At 42.4% G+C, this 17,031-nt stretch overlaps 1 protein-coding gene across 2 annotated transcripts in view; it reads left to right on the top strand.

Moving 5' to 3' along the window:
• LOC137617197 (cadherin EGF LAG seven-pass G-type receptor 2-like) overlaps nucleotides 1-17,031 on the top strand; it is a 581,094-nt gene that overhangs the window by 489,771 nt on the left and 74,292 nt on the right. For both annotated transcript variants that reach the window (XM_068347094.1, XM_068347095.1), the window contains exons 14-16: nucleotides 545-702; nucleotides 10,355-10,517; nucleotides 11,525-11,675. In XM_068347094.1, coding sequence (XP_068203195.1) covers nucleotides 545-702; nucleotides 10,355-10,517; nucleotides 11,525-11,675 — 472 coding nt within the window. The remainder of the gene's footprint in view (nucleotides 1-544; nucleotides 703-10,354; nucleotides 10,518-11,524; nucleotides 11,676-17,031) is intronic.

Genomic DNA, 17,031 nt, shown 5'->3' with positions numbered 1-17,031 from the left:
AAAATATGCTAATGGCAACAGTGATACAATCTTGGGTGCTAATATTAAAAAATGTCAGTCGGATCCATCGTTTGTCGGTGGGGATTTTTCAGTTTCTTCCATCGAATTTTGCTAGTTTAGCATTTTACATTTACCTTATCTTAAATTTCATGATTTAACAATAAAATCACTTGTTGATATTTGTCTCAATAATTTCCAAACTTGAGTAGTAATCAGTTTTCTTGTTTACCACATGTTAGTATCTCGCATTATAGTATTAAAAGTTTTCATTAAAGTTTGAAAATGGTATGATTTTATATTTACCTTAATTTACAGTGGCAGTTTTTTTTTTTTCAGACAAAACAATTACATAGTAAAAAGTTTTATGGTAGCTCTTTAGTGAGGTTATTATCAAAGTTAAGTATTTATCTATTTAATATAATAGTTCTTTATGAAAGGTATAGATAATTTTTTCCTCTAAAAAATTTCTTTGTTACACTACTTTTTTGTTCCTGTAGACAATATTATATTCATTTGATCCCCTTCTTATTTCATTATTATTAAGGTGGTTTGTGGTAGTCAAAACTGAGGATGAAGAAATCTCTTCAGCAGTTTTGAGAGTCGGTACTAAAAAACCAGACCGTGAAGTAGCTGACACTTTAAGATTGTCAGTTATGGTCACTGATGATAAGACTGCAGCTACATATCAAGCTAAAGACAGTGGTAAGGTATTATTTTATTCTAACATATTTACTGTCGCGTATAGTTTTATATTGAAACACGTTTGCATCACATACATTTCTTAATTTGAAAAATCAAGTTCACTGCAAGGCAATTCTTATTTCACGATCTTTTTGGCACTCGCAGGTTTTTTTTTTTTTTTTTTTATAAAAAGCTACCCAGGTTCAAGTTTCAATGAAGTCTCCAGTGATATTTCTAAATCTTTAATAAAGAATTACTTTAAAGATTTTCAAGCAAAAAATGTGTGAAGATGTTTAGATCTAGTATTGGTGGAAATTTATTTTATGCTGATCTGACTGATTATTAACATTGAACTTTTCGAATACAGTGCTAAAATTAGCAACAATAATGCTAGATTATGGCCTTTTATAAGTATATCTTCGTAATTCACTTTATATTGTGTCTTTTTTTCTTGAATATTATCAGTGGAGAATAATGAATGTTTTTCTTCCCATGCTAACAAACCTTCCGTTATTTATGTGGATATTCTTTCAGCGAAAGCTAGAGGTAGCCATTAGACTTTAATTGCAAGGTGGTAACCCTGCCTAACCGCTAAGCGGGGTGGCTAGAAGATACCCTGCCGCCTCTTTTTACAGTATACTCTCACAGTGGTGAGACGTCCCTTATTCTTTTGGCTCAGTAGAGATTGGACGTGTCTGCTCTCCTCCTGACTGTCATTGGACTTTTTAATTTTTTGCTTTCTCTTTACAAGTGTGTATGTCTTCTTCTGTGATTGCCTTCACAATGCGAACGTGCCCAGGGCAAGAGGGTGCTGCTTGTGGGACTTTCATATCCTTGTTAGAGAACAAGCTGCACACTCTGTGTCCTAAATGGCGAGGACATCGATGCGAGCAGGGTTCACCCTGTGCAGAGTGTAGGGAGTGGTCCGCCTCCCAGTGGGAGAAGTTTGGGCGGCGTAGGAAGAAGAGGACTAAGCGCGATCGTTCTCCCTCAGGGGCAAGTGGTACGTGTTCTTTTCGCACCCCCAAATCTCTCTCAAAAGCTCCTTTTCACGTACGCTCTCACGAGGGACATTCGAGTATAAGCGCAGGTCACTTTACTCCTTGGCAACCCTTAGGGGGTTGTTGCTTCCCCTAGAGGAGCAACTTCTCCTCCTGTCGCTGGCGAGCCTTTCTCCCTTTCATATATGCTGCAGGTGTGGTCGTCCTCAGCAAGAACCTTCCTCTACTCACTGGTCAACTTCCAGGTCCTCGGGACCTTCCAAGGTGTTTAAGAGGCTTAGTCCAAGCGACAGAAAGGGTCCAAGTCCTTCAGAAAAAAGAAGGGAAGAAAGGGAGGGGGCCGAGGTGGTATTCCTCGTCACCCACCACCTGTGGAAGGATCCCTACAACGCCGCTGGCAGAGGTGGCAGCTCCACGGGGGCAGATCCCTGTATGGTCGATGTGATCACCCTAGGGTATTGCGTCCCACTCATTCAGTCTCTCCATCCTCCGACTCAGGATCTAGTGCCTTTAGGCTTCTATGGGAAGGGATCCGCAAAGGAGCTCTTCCTCCAGGCCGAAGTCCAGACCATGTTGCAGAAGGGTGCTCTCCAAGAGGTGGTAGACAAGTCTCCAGGCTTTTACAGTCAATTTTTTTTGGTGAAAAAGGCGACTGGAGGCTGGAAACCAGTCATCGATCTCTCCCTTCTTAACAAATTTGTTCAACAGACTCCGTTCAGAATGGAGACAGCAGACATGGTCATTCAAGCAGTAGGTCCAAGGGACTTTGTGTGCACACTGGATCTGAAGGACGCATACTTTCAGATCCCAATACATCCATCTTCAAGGAAGTATTTAAGATTCATTCATGAAGGAAAGACATACCAGTTTAAGGTTCTATACGGTCTTGCGACAACTCCTCAGGTATTTACCAAAGTGTTTGCCCAAATGTCATCTTGGGCTTACAGCAATGGCATCCGTCTTCTCAGATATCTAGACGACTGGCTGATCCTAGCAGACTCGGAGACGACCCTTCTTTGCCACCAAGACATGATTCTCAAGTTTTGTCATGATCTGGGGGTACTGATAAATCACGAGAAGTCATCACTGCAACCCTCACAGAGACTGGTATATCTCAGAGTGATCATAGACACCATCCTAGAGAAAGTCTTCCCATCAGACTAAAGAGTACACAGGCTGAAGGAAGTGGCTGCATCCTTCCTCAGGAAAGAAGTTCTTCCAGCCTCTTCTTGGTTGAGTCTGTTTGGCCACCTAACCTCTCTTACCCATCTTATTCCAAACGGCTGCCTCAGGATAAGATCCTTGCAGCGGCAGCTGAATTCCATGTGGAACCAACAATCCGACCCAACAGACACCCGAGTTCCAATAACTAAGGATCAGATAACAGATTTGAGTTGATGGATGGTAGACGAAAACCTTCGGCGAGGCCAGAATCTTCTTCCCTCTCTGGATTTGATGCTCTTCACAGATGCATAAAAAAAAGGGTGGTGGACTCACCTGCTGCACCATACGATCTCCGGCCTTTGGTCAGAATCAGAAAGGTACCAGCACATAAATCATCTAGAGATGAGAGCAGCTTACCTGGTTCTTCATCAATTCCAACAGTTGCTGGCAGGTCACTCTTTGGTGTTGAGCGACTATACCACAGTAGTGGCTTACATAAACAAACAGAGCGGTACCTTTTTGCAGCTTCTGTGCTATCTTGCAAAAAAGGTCCTCAGATGGTCAGAAGAACATTTGGTTGCTCTATCAGCTGGATTCATTCCCGGCAAGAGGAATGTGCTCATGGACAATCTGAGCAGATTGACTCGGTAGGCTCCTAATGGTCTTTGAATAGTCAGATAGCCAACAAAGTCCTGACTTCTTGGGGTTCCCCGCCTGTAGACCTTTTCATAACGTCTCTGAACAGCAAGCTTCCGCTGTACTGTTCTACAGTCCCGGACCCTCAGGCACTAAGGCAAGATGCATTTCAACAAAGGTTGGACAACATCATCGTGTACGCCTTTCCTCCGTTTTGTATGATGAGAAGACTGCTCAACAAGAGCATTCAAAGGTCTAATGATGGCCCTTGTGGCTCCACTATGGCATCATGCAGAGTGATTTCCAGACCTCCTGCAACTTCTAGTAGAACTACAGAGAGAACTCCCTCCATGACCAAATCTACTCAAACAGCTACACGCAAATATCTTCCACAAGACCATGCAGTCGCGTCAATTTCACTCCTGGAGACTATCCAGCGTCTTCTCTCTCAGAAGGGCTTTTCACAAGAAGTTGCGGAACGAATGTCCGGACACTTGCGTAGGTTCTCAGCCTTAGTCTACCGGGCAAAATGGAGAGTCTTCTGTGGTTGGTGTCGTGGTAGGAATATGTCTCACTTGATGCCACTTATCCAGTAATAGCAGAGTTTCTTGTATACCTTTGGGAGGAAAAGCTCCCTTCAGTATCAGCGGTGAAAGGCTATCGCTCAGCCTTCAGCCTTGCCTTCAAGCTGAAAAGTGTCGACATTTCCTCCTCGGAGCTTTCTTTACTCATACGGAGTTCTGAGATCACTTGCCCCCAGTCAGAGATCAGGCCTCTTCCTTGGAACGTGGTTTGCGTCTTGAGATCCTTAAAAGAACCTCCCTACGAACCATTAGGCAATGCAACTGACCGAAATCTCACTTTGAAGATGTCATTCCCGCTTGCTTTAGCCTCGGCAAAGAGGGTCAGTGAGCTTCATGGCCTCACATATGGCATCGCCCATTCAAGGGGATGGGGGGAAGTGACGCTCAGCTTTGTCCCTGAGTTTATTGCTGACTCAAGATCCGGTGGTACTGGACCATAGATTCGGGCTCTTTAAGATAGCGAGTCTTCGTTCGGTAACCAACGTCCCAGATCAGTTGTTACTTTGCCCAGTGAGGAGTTTGAGGTACTATCTTAAATGCACTGCAACAACACGGCCCAGACTAACATCTTTACTTGTTAGCTGAGGGAGAGTAAAGAGGAGGATCACAAAGAACACAATTTCCTCCTGGATTCGCCAAGTGATAGAAAGAGCCTTGGCTCCTGATCCTTCTCAGTCTCGTCGACCTATAGCCCATGATGTCAGGGGAATCAGTACTTCCCTGGTGTTTAAACGCAACTTTTCCGTGTTGCATGTGGAAAAGACAAACCACTTTCACAGCCCATTACCTCAAAGACATGACCCACAGGAGGCTCGATACATATATTATTGGTCCTGGCGCTGCTCAACAAGTGGTTTAAGATATCCCAAGCTCCTTGATGGACAAGTAGAAGTTTGTTGAGGGCATTGTTATCCCGGGTCAAGAGTGGGATGAATGAGAAGAATGTCTGGCTTTCCATTCTTCATCTTCCTCTCCCTTAGGGTACAGCACTATGGGTCCCCCTGCAAGCTGGTTTTATTCTCTGCAGTAATTATCACTTTCCTTGTGTAGCCTAGTATAAGTTATAAATTATTATACTGTCTACATTCCCATTGGTTTCTGCGAGGGAGCAATGGGATACGTCTTGTTGTTTCCCTATATAAACTCGCAGACGTTCATACAAACAACAACCTTTATTTTACTTCATTGTACAGGCAGCGAGTATACTCACTTTTTATATTTCAGCGAGGTGTCAAAGTTTTCCCTAGACCACCGTCATATACTGTACTAGGTAAAACCAGGTCAATGTCCATGCCAGATCTAGGACTTCCACCCACCTAAGAGTGAGTCATCTACATAAATAACGGAAAGTTTGTTAGTATGGGAACAAATGACAAATTTGGAGATAATTTGTATTTTTCCCACACTAATACAAACCTGGAGTTATTTATATAAATTGGCATTTATATAAATTGGCCCACCATCACCTGTCCCCTCAGAAGTCCTACCTGCAATAAAAAGTGACATCTCTCAGTAGTAGTAGTGGATTAAAACCAACAATTCTTGGTTGATCATATAAAAGGAAATTTGAAAAGTTTTCAGTAGTAGAGATAGTTGTGAACAGGGTAAGGATGATGGTGGTAGTAAGTGAGGGCCATCATTTCACGGATAGTGGTAGTTAGAAAATTGGGGTGTAAGGCCTTTGAATAGGAGGGATAGGTTGCAGGTGGGGTTGTCAAACCCTTTACTCCCTAGGGTCCCTGCGGAAAGTTTTTAGTAGTAGAGCAAGTTCAGAAAAATACAGAGGATGATGTGAATAGGGCCTTACGGTGAGGGGATGAGATGGTTAGATGAGTATTCTGAGGTCATTACCTTGGCGGAGGTAGTCTTGTAAGCAATTGTCTGTGTCTCTCTATGTTTTCATCAATTGCTTTTCCCAGTGTGGCTGCTGCCTTCCAGGCCTGTGGTGAGTTGGTGTCTATTTGTAGATCACCTCTCAACTGAGTTATTTCTCTACACTCTAGTAGGTAGTGCAGGAGGGCCTGTTGTGGTGTGACATCACAGTGTTCACAGGGTCTTTGAGTGTTGTCCACGATTTCCCAGTTAGCCTTGTATCCCAGTCTGAGCCTGTGTATGCATACAGCCTGCTCTCTTGGGATGTATCTGTCTATGGGTGGAGGCTCTATCTCCGTGGCCCATTTGTACCATGTAGCGGAGGGAGAGACATTCCCTATCCACTTGTGTAGCTCCTTGATGAAATTGTCTTTGAGCTGTGTTTTAATTTTGATTTTAATATGTTGTAGTGAAGGCTGTATGTGCACCTGTACATTTTGTATGTGTCTGGTGCTTTTGGCTAGTTCATCAGCCTTCTCATTCCTTGGTATCCCACCGTGACTGGGGATCCAGTTTAGGGTTACTTGTCTGTCTCTTTCATTATGCTGACACAAAAGTGCCTTGATATCAGCTAGCAGGGCCTTTTTTCTCTATTCTTTTCCTGTTGCAAGGCTTGCATTGAGGATCGTAAATCAGTATGTATGACTACTGGTCCTTCCTCATTTTCAATAGAGTATTGCAGTGCTCGTTTTATTGCAACAAGCTCTGTCTGCATGGTGGAGACATCGTTGGATGTCCTCCAGCAGGCCGTGAGGTTACTGGAGAAAACTGTAGCTCCCGCTGTTTGGGTTCCAGGGTCTACTGTACCATCAGTATAGTAGATCTGTGCCCTTGCTGTTTCTGTTAAGCGGATTGCTATCTGGGCTGCATTTCTAAGTTCCTCCATTGTGCAGTCTTCCTTTGCTCTTGGAAGCTTAGTATATCTGAAGGTTGCTACTTGTTTCTTCCAAGGTGGAATGTGCAGTGCACCCTGCGCTGAGTCTGGGTTTAGCTGCATGATATCTTCAGTTAGGCCTAGGCTCTTTATGTTGTCGCTATGGTCTTTGCCATAGGAGCTTGGGGTTCAGACCTCAGGGTGCTTTGATAGTTCTTCTCTCACCCTCTTTTTGGCTATAGAGTCTCTGTCTGAGAGGAACATCTTTGCTATTGTGGATGTATTTCTTTATGCAATCTTGTCTTCCAGGGATGGTAGTCCAGTCTCCATCCTTAGGTTGCAAAGTCTTGTCCATAGCATGAGCCTCATGGCATTGTTTTGAATAACCTCTACTGAGTCTTTTTGGGTGTCTGTCAAGTTTTTAAGGGTTGGAGAGGCATATTCCACTAGCGTTCTGGAGCAGGCTAGATAATACTTCTTTTGAACATGCTCACTCGCTCCGTCATTGAGCTTAGTCATGTATCTCATGTTTTGCATCCGCTTTTTCTTTGAGATACTGTACTTGATTTCCTCCTCGAAGGTGAGTTGCTTATCTATTATAACTCCTAGGTATGTGTAACTGTCCACCCACTCTAGGGGGTTTCATTCCTATTGTGAGTGGAGGCAGGGGGTTTGGGGCTTTGATTGTCATAGCCTTGGTTTTGCCAATGTTTATTTTTAGTCCAAGCTCATTGGACTTTTGACTGATAGCATTCAGTGCTCTTTGCATTCTGACCATCCTGACTGGTCCTTGCGCAACTTCACATACATCATCCGCATAGATAAATATCTCTATTCCTTCAGGAAGTTGGAGTTGGGCTATATTTTCCATGAGGATGTTGAAAAGGAGGGGGCTGAGAATCCCTCCTTGTGGTGTGCCATTTTCCAAGTCATGAAAAGACGAAATCACTCCTTGGAATTTGACTCTGGCTTGCCTTCCTAGCATGTAGTTTTTAGTCCATGCTAGTAGGTGACCTTTAACTCCTTTTCTGGCCACTGATTGCAGCATTGCAGCTGGGCTTGCAAGCTCAAAGGCTTTTTCAAAGTCCATGAAGACTATTGTAGCCTTCTTTTGATTGATGCAGCTTAGAACGTCAGTGATGCATTCAGAAGTGCCAATTCCCTCCTGATATGCATACAGCTGCTTGTGTATGGGGCCAATTTTATATTTCATTCTGTTTAGGACCATTTTTTTCCTGTCTTTTCCATACAGGATACTAAGACTATTGGTCTGGGATTTCCTGGATCCTTTGGCTTGGGGATCAGCTGTGTATCTTGCTGCCTCTATGCTTGAGGCCTTGTGTGTTCAAGGTGTGTTCTGTTTATCAACCTCAGGAATGCAGTTACTCCTGCTGGGCCCATGTGTAGGTGATCCTATCTGCTCCTGGCACAGTGTCTTTTCCTGTCTTGTGTACTGCTCTCAGTTCCTCGACTGTGTATGGGGTGTCTGTATCATCCTGTAGCTGGCAGGCTGTGTTGATCTCTTCCCACCTGGCTGGTGCCAGTTGCTCTTGTAGCTATCTGGTATCAGGGGAGAGATTAGCTGATAATGTTCTGTTTGCAATGGCTGTTGCTATTCTTTCTGCCTTCTCTTGCGGGTGTGGGTGTGTTGCAACTGATGTTCTCTTCCTTCCGGCTACTCTGTGTAGCCATTTCCATAGCTCTGTGAGTGTTGTGTACTGTGACAGGTTTGTACACCACCCCATCCATGTTTCTATTCTTATTTCATGAATTCTTTTTTGTGTTTCATTTTTAACTATTTGCAGTAGTTTTCTGTTTTCTACTGTGGATCTTCTTCTGTAGATTTTTGTAACCCTATTTAGTCTTGTTTTTAGTCTCCTGACTTCTGGGCAGTAGTACCAGGAGTCCTTGTATGTGTGGTTTCCTCTTGGTACCTTTAGAGGCATTTCTTTATCAGCTGCGTTGTGAAAAGCATCAACTAGGTCTTTCTCTAGTTGATGTATGTCCTCTGGAGAATTATAGCTTACTGCCCATTCCTCTATGACTTGTTTAAAGCAGACCCAGTCTGATAGGTCTTGATTCCATCTTGGTGGAGGTGGTGGAATTGGAGGTAGCTGTTGTATCTCCAATTCCGTTACTGTGGTAAAGTGGTGACTTATCAGGTTTTAGTGCATTCGCTATCTGGTTAGGTGTCTTATTGCTGTTGTGACAAAAGTCAAATCTAGTCTGCCTCCTCTTATGTGCGTAGGTTGTCTTGTATTTAGAAGGGCAACTCCTTCAAATCCCTCCAGGGTGAAGGCCATGTGTTCCCCTGAAGGGTCTGTCATTGATGGGGATGATAATATGGGATGATATGCATTAAAATCCCCACATATAACTTAGAGTTCTTTCTGCGTGAGCAAAGAGTTGTGTCAGTTGCAGCTCTCCAGTGTCTTCCCTGTTTATTTTCCTGTATATGTTTTTTGGTTCAGTAATGTTAATGTTACTGCCAGTGTCTCTACGTTGGTACCGCAAGGAATTGGGTTGTGTAACCTTGTTGTTGGTATAGTTGTTCTGACTATTGTAGCTAAGCCTTTGTCTGTGCCTATCTGTGGTGTGGTGTAGGCGTTGTAACCTGCAATTCTGAGCTTTTTTCCTGTTGTTAGAAGAGTTTCTTGTAACAGGATGACATTTATCTCCTCTGTTTTGCATACTGCAATCAGGGAGGACAGTTTTGGCCTTACTCCGGCCGAGTTCCAGTTAAGGACTCTTATTCCTGTGTGTAGGTTGAACTGAATTGTCTAGGGTCCCTATGGGCAAAGTCAATTGCCTTGACCTCAGTGGATGGGGTGGATGAGGTGAGAGTGGATGAAGGGATGGTGGATGGGGTGAGTGGGATGATAGGGATGAGGTCTGGTGTGGCAGATGTGGAAGGTACTGGTGATTTTGGAGATGGAGTGGGAGGTGTGGATGTTGTGACATCTCTCATTCTTCTTCTTCTTGGGGTATTAAAGCCAACACTTGTTGTTGGCACGGGCCTTTCCCTTGGTTGGCCCGTAGGACATCTCTCACTGCTGTGAGAGTATATATAGGAGCGCCTCGGTAACCCCCAGCCTACCCGTTCAAGCGGTTAGGCAGGGTTGCCACCTCGCAATTTAAGTCTAATGGCTACCTCCAGCTGCCACTGAAAGAATATCCACATAAATAACTCCAGGTTTTTATTAGCGAAAAGTACAAATTATCTCCAAATTTGTCATATTTATACCTTTACTTTTATACTCTTAATGATTTTCATTTCTTTTGGTTTACACTTTACTTTGGTGATGTCTTTCATCTTCCTCTCCCACTCTTTTTAGCTTTTTATTTGCAATCTCTCTCTCTCTCTCTCTCTCTCTCTCTCTCTCTCTCTCTCTCTCTCTCTCATTTCTTTAGTGTCTCCCTTCAAAAAAGCATAATGCTTTTTTATTCTAACATTTTTCATAGATTACAAGTATACTGTTTTGTAGTTTATTATTTATTGATATCATTATCATTGTAGTTATTATTATCATTATTGATGCCAGAATTCGTCGAAATCAAAATCCTTGATGAGAATGATACCCCGCCTGAGTTTGTCGGAGATTACACCGACCTGAAGGTGCTTGAAAATTCTGTAAATGGAACGAAGATTGCATTAATCAGTGCAAGTGACGCAGATGAGAATGATGCTGTAGTGTTTTCTATCGAGTAAGTTGATTAATTATCTGTTGTTCAAGCATTAGACAGATCCATATATAGATTTAGATTTATATCCAAGAAGAGAGGAAACTTTTTTTGTTTTTACTTACTTGATCTTATTTAACCAAGCCTTAGGCTAGGCATTCCTAGTTTGTGATGCGGAATCTTTTATCAGGATCAATCTAGCGAATAAATAGTTCATATATATTAGAATATCTTTACATTCAAGATTACTTTAAATAAAAATTTTCATTATTTTATCCACCATTCCCTTTTCAACAACATAGTTTAATCATGTGATTTATAAGCTTTAGGTTTTTTCCTACAAATTTATGAATTGATTTTTATTTTTCTTGCATTAGCCAAGTCTCCTTGACCCTGAATGATTTAGTAAATCAATATTACAAAAATTTTCATTTTTAATATTTTTCACTTTTATTGGAGGCTTGGCCTATTCAAAATTTTATATAAATTCACATAATTATTCTAATAAGTCTGTCTGTTCTTAAAACTAATTTTTAATCATTTAATTTACCTGTTGAGAAGTTAGCAAAGCAAATTCATTCATAGCTATGGTAAGCAGCTCCTCTAGGAGAGGGACACTCCAAAATCAAACCGTTATTCTCTAGCCTTAAGTAGTGCCCTAGCCTCTTTACCCCAGTCTTCTTCTGTCTTGGGATACAGTTCTCTTGTTTGAGGGTATACTAGTACACACTATTCTATTCTATTTCATTTCCTCATGTTTTTTTTTAAGTTTTTATAGTTCATATATGGAAGATCATTTTAATGTTGTTACTGATCTTGAAATATTTTATTTTGTTGTTCATTACTTCTCTTTTAGTTTATTTATTTCCTTTCCTCGTTGGACTATTTTTCCCTATTGAAGCTCTTAGGTTTATAGTGTCCCCCTTTTCCAACTAGAGTAGTAGCTTAGCTAGTAGTAATAATAATAATAATAATAATAATAATAATAATAATAATAATTGAATTACCATTTTTTATTATCATCTTTCCAGTGAAGACACTTACTTCCGCATAGAACAAGAGACTGACTTCAGTGGAGTACTCATGGTCTCGGGTAATGCTGAGATAGATCGTGAGGAAAGAGAAATAGTGCAGGTGACAATAACGATTGAGGATAAAAATAGCCATCCCACAAGTCAAATGGTAACTCAACACAGTTCTGTTTATTGATGCAAATATATTCTTAAACATTTCTACCTTATTAAGCCCAATACTATGCAGGTAATCAATGTTATGCCGAATTTTCATTCTAGTAGCAAGAGCTTTAATTTCATAGCAATGATTAACTATTTGAAACTGCTGTATAACCTATTTTCCTCTTGTAATAAATGCTCTCACCTCAAGAAAGGTTTGTTACTCAGAGGTAAGCTTTGATAACTTTCATGATTTTGCCTAAACAGGATACTTTTGACACTTAGTAACATTGAAAAATATTGATTCAACAATGATCCTCATAAAAATTATATGTAACGTAAATATTGAATAATGAGGCCGCCATTTTACTCAGTATTTAAAATATGAGATTCGTAATTTTTTGTGTTGGATTATTATGTATCTTAAAAGTTCTTTCATTGTATTTTGACATCTTAACTTTTACGACTTACTATGTGTTATATTGATTGGCGTTATTTGGTTTGCGGTTAATCTGAGTTTCTTGCAAGGATGCAAATAAAATTCATTCTAGCACCCATTTACAACTGGCTGAACTTCTTGGTAGCTTGGGAACACTCCAAGACTTATTAAATGTGAGCTAAATGCTGTACCACTAGACCACATACTGTACATACATTGGCTTATTGCACCTTTGAAAGATGGGAGGTGGGATTGCCAAATCCATATATATATATATATATATATATATATATATATATATATGTGTGTGTGTGTGTGTGTGTGTGTGTGTGTGTGTGTGTGTGTGTGTTTCATTCAACAACTGACCATATCTATGTAATTAACCCGCTGATGGGTAAATCAACAGAGTATGACAGACCACTATATATGGCATTTATAGACTAGGAGAAAACTTTTGATTCTGTCAAAACCTCAGTAGTAAGGAAAGCCCTTCAAAGACGAAAAATAGATGAATCTTATGTTAGAAAACTTTAAGATATATATACAGGAAGTACAGTTATCCTAAAACTACATGAAAATGGTGAGAAAATTACGATTGAGGAGTTAAACATGGAGGCCCCATCTCTCTTGAATTATCCACAACATGCCTTTGAGAAGTTTTTAAAAATTTAGATTGGGAAAATGTAGGAATTAATATTGATGTGGAATACCTGAACAACTTATGATTTGCAGATGACATAGTTGTATTAAGTGAATCATGGGATGAATTATAAAAGTTGATAGAAGATTCATGTAGAGAAAGCAGAAATGTAGGAATGAAAATGAATATGGGTAAAACAGAGGTAATGTTCTATGAAAATGCAGACAACAAAAAATAGTAAGCATGGGATGGACAGCTTTTGAAAAACAAAATGAGATTAGGGAATGTAAAATGCCCCTCTCTCTAAAAACAAAAGTATTTAATGAGTTAGTCTTACCTTTAGACATAAGCTAGTTACAACTCAGAGAGCTATGGAAAGAATAATGTTGGGATTAACACTAAGACAGAAAAAGAGCAAACTAAACTGTAGGATATTCGAAGAATGTGTAAGAAAAAGAAATGGACGTGGACAGGACATAATAATGAGAATGAGAGATAATAGGTGGTCATTAAGAATAACAGAATAGGTCTCTAGAGATTGCAAAATTAGCAGGGGAAGGAAGAGAATACTGGCTATTGACGAAATAATAAAGTATGTGGGTGTGGACTGGCATAGAAAGATCATAAACATGAAAGTGGAAGGACATGTCGGTAATTGGTTCCAGGAGAGGCGACTTAAGTTGGATTTACTTGTCAGTAGGCTGAACCACAAATAACCATTCTCAGTTTATTTTATTTGTAAATGCAATTTGATTATTATATAGTTAATAAGAATTTATTTAAAGCTCACAAAGAAATAAATTTTAGTTTTTAATGTAGAACAGAAAAATAATCTAAATTTATGAATGAATGTACTATACATACATATTGCAAATGTAGATGTTTACAATTTGGCATGTTTTTTGTAGATAGCGGGCTCTTAATTTGAGAAAGTGGTTTGCTCTAAAACAGTATACAGTAAAGTAATTTTGTAAGGTTAAATAATAAATGAAGTTATTACAATTATTTTGTAATAGTATAAAGTAATCTTAATTAAATTTTCCAATATTTACATTCAATTTGTTTACATTGTGTACATAGCTAGCTGTGGATCATCAGTGTCAAGAGCTGATTCTGGCTGTGGAACTACGGGCTGCCAACGCAATAGTTCGTGTCCAGCACAAGGCTGTACAATCTAACAGGGAAACAAGCATCTGGCTGTCATTGTTGTTGTACAATACGCTCTGTAATAAGAAACTGGTCGAGAGCCCCGATGATCTATGTTCTTTCTTTCTTTGAGGATTACATGATTTGGAGCAAAATTACATCAACAATACTCTGTTAATTATATATGAGCATAATCGTGATACCGTCGTGGCCTTGAAAAGAGCTTGTGAGGACAACAAGACAAGTGGAGAGAGACTGACAATTTATTGAACTTACAACGGTCACTATATTACAGAGTGCAGACGGAAAAGTAGCCCGGGAGGGAAACATTTCCAACCGCCAAAATCATTGTGTTTTTATTCAAAACAAATTAACAACTACTAAGGCGGTACCCAAGAAAATATACAGTATTATACATTAGAATAAAGCTCTCAAAGAGCGCAACATCATGATACAAAAATCCACTGCGTAGAACAAATAATAAAGTTACAATTATCAAAAAACTGTCCAGGGGGAGGAAATACGACCGGTAAGACGATGTCCTTACAAGTACTTTCCCCCCCAGACAGCGGGCATCGGAGATGGTTGATGCGATTAATCCCTGTATTTTGGATGGTGACGTAGTTCCCCTCTGGTGCTTGAACGGAGGGAAAGGTTGCTTTGCTTCGGTGGAATTGTTTTCCACTGTCGTTACATGGTTTTCTCCTGCTTGGTGGATGATTTGTTCTGAGGCGGAATCCTGGGTCTACCAGGGCCCGCGGTGATCTTCTTGTTGCTTTCAAGGAACACTGGTTTTAATCAGTCGATCGTCACCCAATCTTCTTGTCCGTGGACGTTCAAGAGGAAAGATTTGGCTGTTCTTCTGATAACCTTGAAAGGGCCGAGGTAAGGTCTAGTCAGGGGTTGGCGGTGAGCATCGACCCGGATAAAGATGTAGTCGCAGTCGTCTAGGTTCTTGGGCATGAAGCGTCTTGTCCTATCCTAGTATGTTTTCAGGCATGGTCTGAATTTCCCAGCGATCACTCTCAGGTGATCCAGCTTGGTGTTGTCGGTAGTTGCAAGGAAGAACTCGCTAGGGACTGTAAGCACCTGGCTGTAGACCTTCTCCACGGGAAGGTTCGGTATCTGCCCGGGGAGCGGAGCGAAGGCCAAGGAGGAACCATGGGAGTTGAGCTTTCCAATGTTCGTCCGTACATCTCACCATCAGGGCTGTCTTGAGAGTGCGACGAGTTCTCTTGACCATGCCATTTATTGCAGGGTTGTATGCTGTGGTGTTGTGGAGTGTCGTTCCCATCAGGTTTGCCAGAGAGAGCCAGAACCTCGGTCCTTCGTGATATCGTCGGGGACACCGAAGCGGTTGATCCAACTCGACAGGAGAGCTTCGGCGCAGGCATGGGTGGTTGCTTCGGACATCGGAGTTGCTTCTAACCATCTAGTGGAGCGGTTGACGATTGTCAGGAGGTATCTTGCAGAATCTGAAGGCGGCAGAGGTCCTACGACCTTCACGTGGATGTGTCCGAATCGTCTCTTGGGTTGGGGAAAATCGCTGACTCCCGACTCAGTATGGCGGTTGACCTTACTCGTTTGGCAGTTAATGCAGGTTCTCGCCCACTCACGGGCGTCTTTCTTGATCCCTGGCCAGATGAATTTCTTGGATAATAGACAGCCCGTCTACTATCCAAGAAATTCATCTGAAGTGGCGGACGACGAGGAGCTCCCTGTCGAATGTGTTGTACAGTACCTGGTTTCCGCAGGGTTGAGTTTCTTGCTGTAGAAGGCCAAGGGCTGCGGGTAACTGTTGACAATCTGTTTGAGGACAGCACCTCAGGCGACATTGCTGGCGTCGGTAGTCAACTTCAGGGGAGCGCTGTCATCGTGGTACACCAGGGTGGTGGCTTCGGCGAGGGCGGCCTTCGTCCTGTCGAAGGCGCGTTGCAGCAGGGAACCCCAGACGAGCTTCTTGGCTTTTCCATTCAGGACGTCGTTGAGGGGAGTCAGGATGTAGGCGATGTTGGGGATGAAGCGACGGTAGTAGTTTACCATCCCAAAAAACTCCTGAAGGTGCCGGATGGTTGTTGGGGTTGGGAAAATTTTCACGGTGTCCACCTTTGTCGATGGGGCTTCACGCCTGCTTTGGATTTTTGATGTCCGAGGAAGTCCACCCTCTCGGCGCCGAATGTGCACTTGTCGAAGCGCACGATCAAACTGTTCTCCTAAAGGCGTTTCAGCACAGCACGGACGTGTCTCCAGTGTTCCTCTTTTGTCCAGGAGAAGAATAAGATGTGGTCCACGTAGCAGACGCAGAACGGCAGGTCCCCCAGGATGCTGTTCATCAGTTGTTGAAACATGGCCCCAGCGTTGCGTAGGCCTAAGGTTTAATATGAGGTGTAGGAGCTGAACGGCTTTATGATAGCGCTCTTAGGCACGTCCTCTGGGAACACAGGAACCTGAAAGTATGATTTAAGAAGGTCCATTTTAGTAAAAATATTTGCCCCATGAAGGGCGCTGGTGAGGTCTTGCATGTTCGGCAGAGGGTAGTGGTCTGGCGTTGTGATGAGGTTAAGGCGCTGGTAGTCACCGTAGGGCCTCCATGTCCCGTCCGGTTTCTTCGCCATGTGGAGCGGACACGCCCAAGGGCTGGACGCCTTCTTGCATATGCCCATCCGTTCCATGTCTTCAAAGGCAAGTTTAGCATCTCTCAGGTGTTACGGCAGAACTTGTCGTGCGTGGGGTGTCCCGTTGTGTTGATGTGGTGGTAAACCCCGTGCTTGGAGGGGGATCCAAGTGACTGTCAAAGTTCCGGCTTGAAGACGTCGGGGAACTCCTTAAGAAGGGTGGCGTACGGCTGCGCTACGACAGCGGAGATGGGTGTGATACCCGGACCAGCTCTTAGTGGGCAGGTTTGGCATGTCCCGGTGTCGATGAGGCGTTTCCAGGCGATGTCGTTGAGTAGGCCATGGTGAGCCAGGAAGTCAGCGCCGAGGAGGGGGTGTCTGACGTCGGCGATGGCGAAGGGCCAAGATTAAAATCGGCCCATGATTGAGATTTTAAGCACCCTAGTCCTATAACACCGTATGGAGATCCGTTGGCGGCGATGAGCGAGGGAGCATCACTGCTAGGCGTCTGGTTTAGGTCGGCCTG

This window comes from Palaemon carinicauda, chromosome 23 (assembly GCF_036898095.1).
Source record: "Palaemon carinicauda isolate YSFRI2023 chromosome 23, ASM3689809v2, whole genome shotgun sequence".
Lineage (NCBI taxonomy): Eukaryota > Metazoa > Arthropoda > Malacostraca > Decapoda > Palaemonidae > Palaemon > Palaemon carinicauda.
Note: the sequence above shows the minus strand (reverse complement) of the source record. Positions and strands in the feature narration are given on the sequence as shown.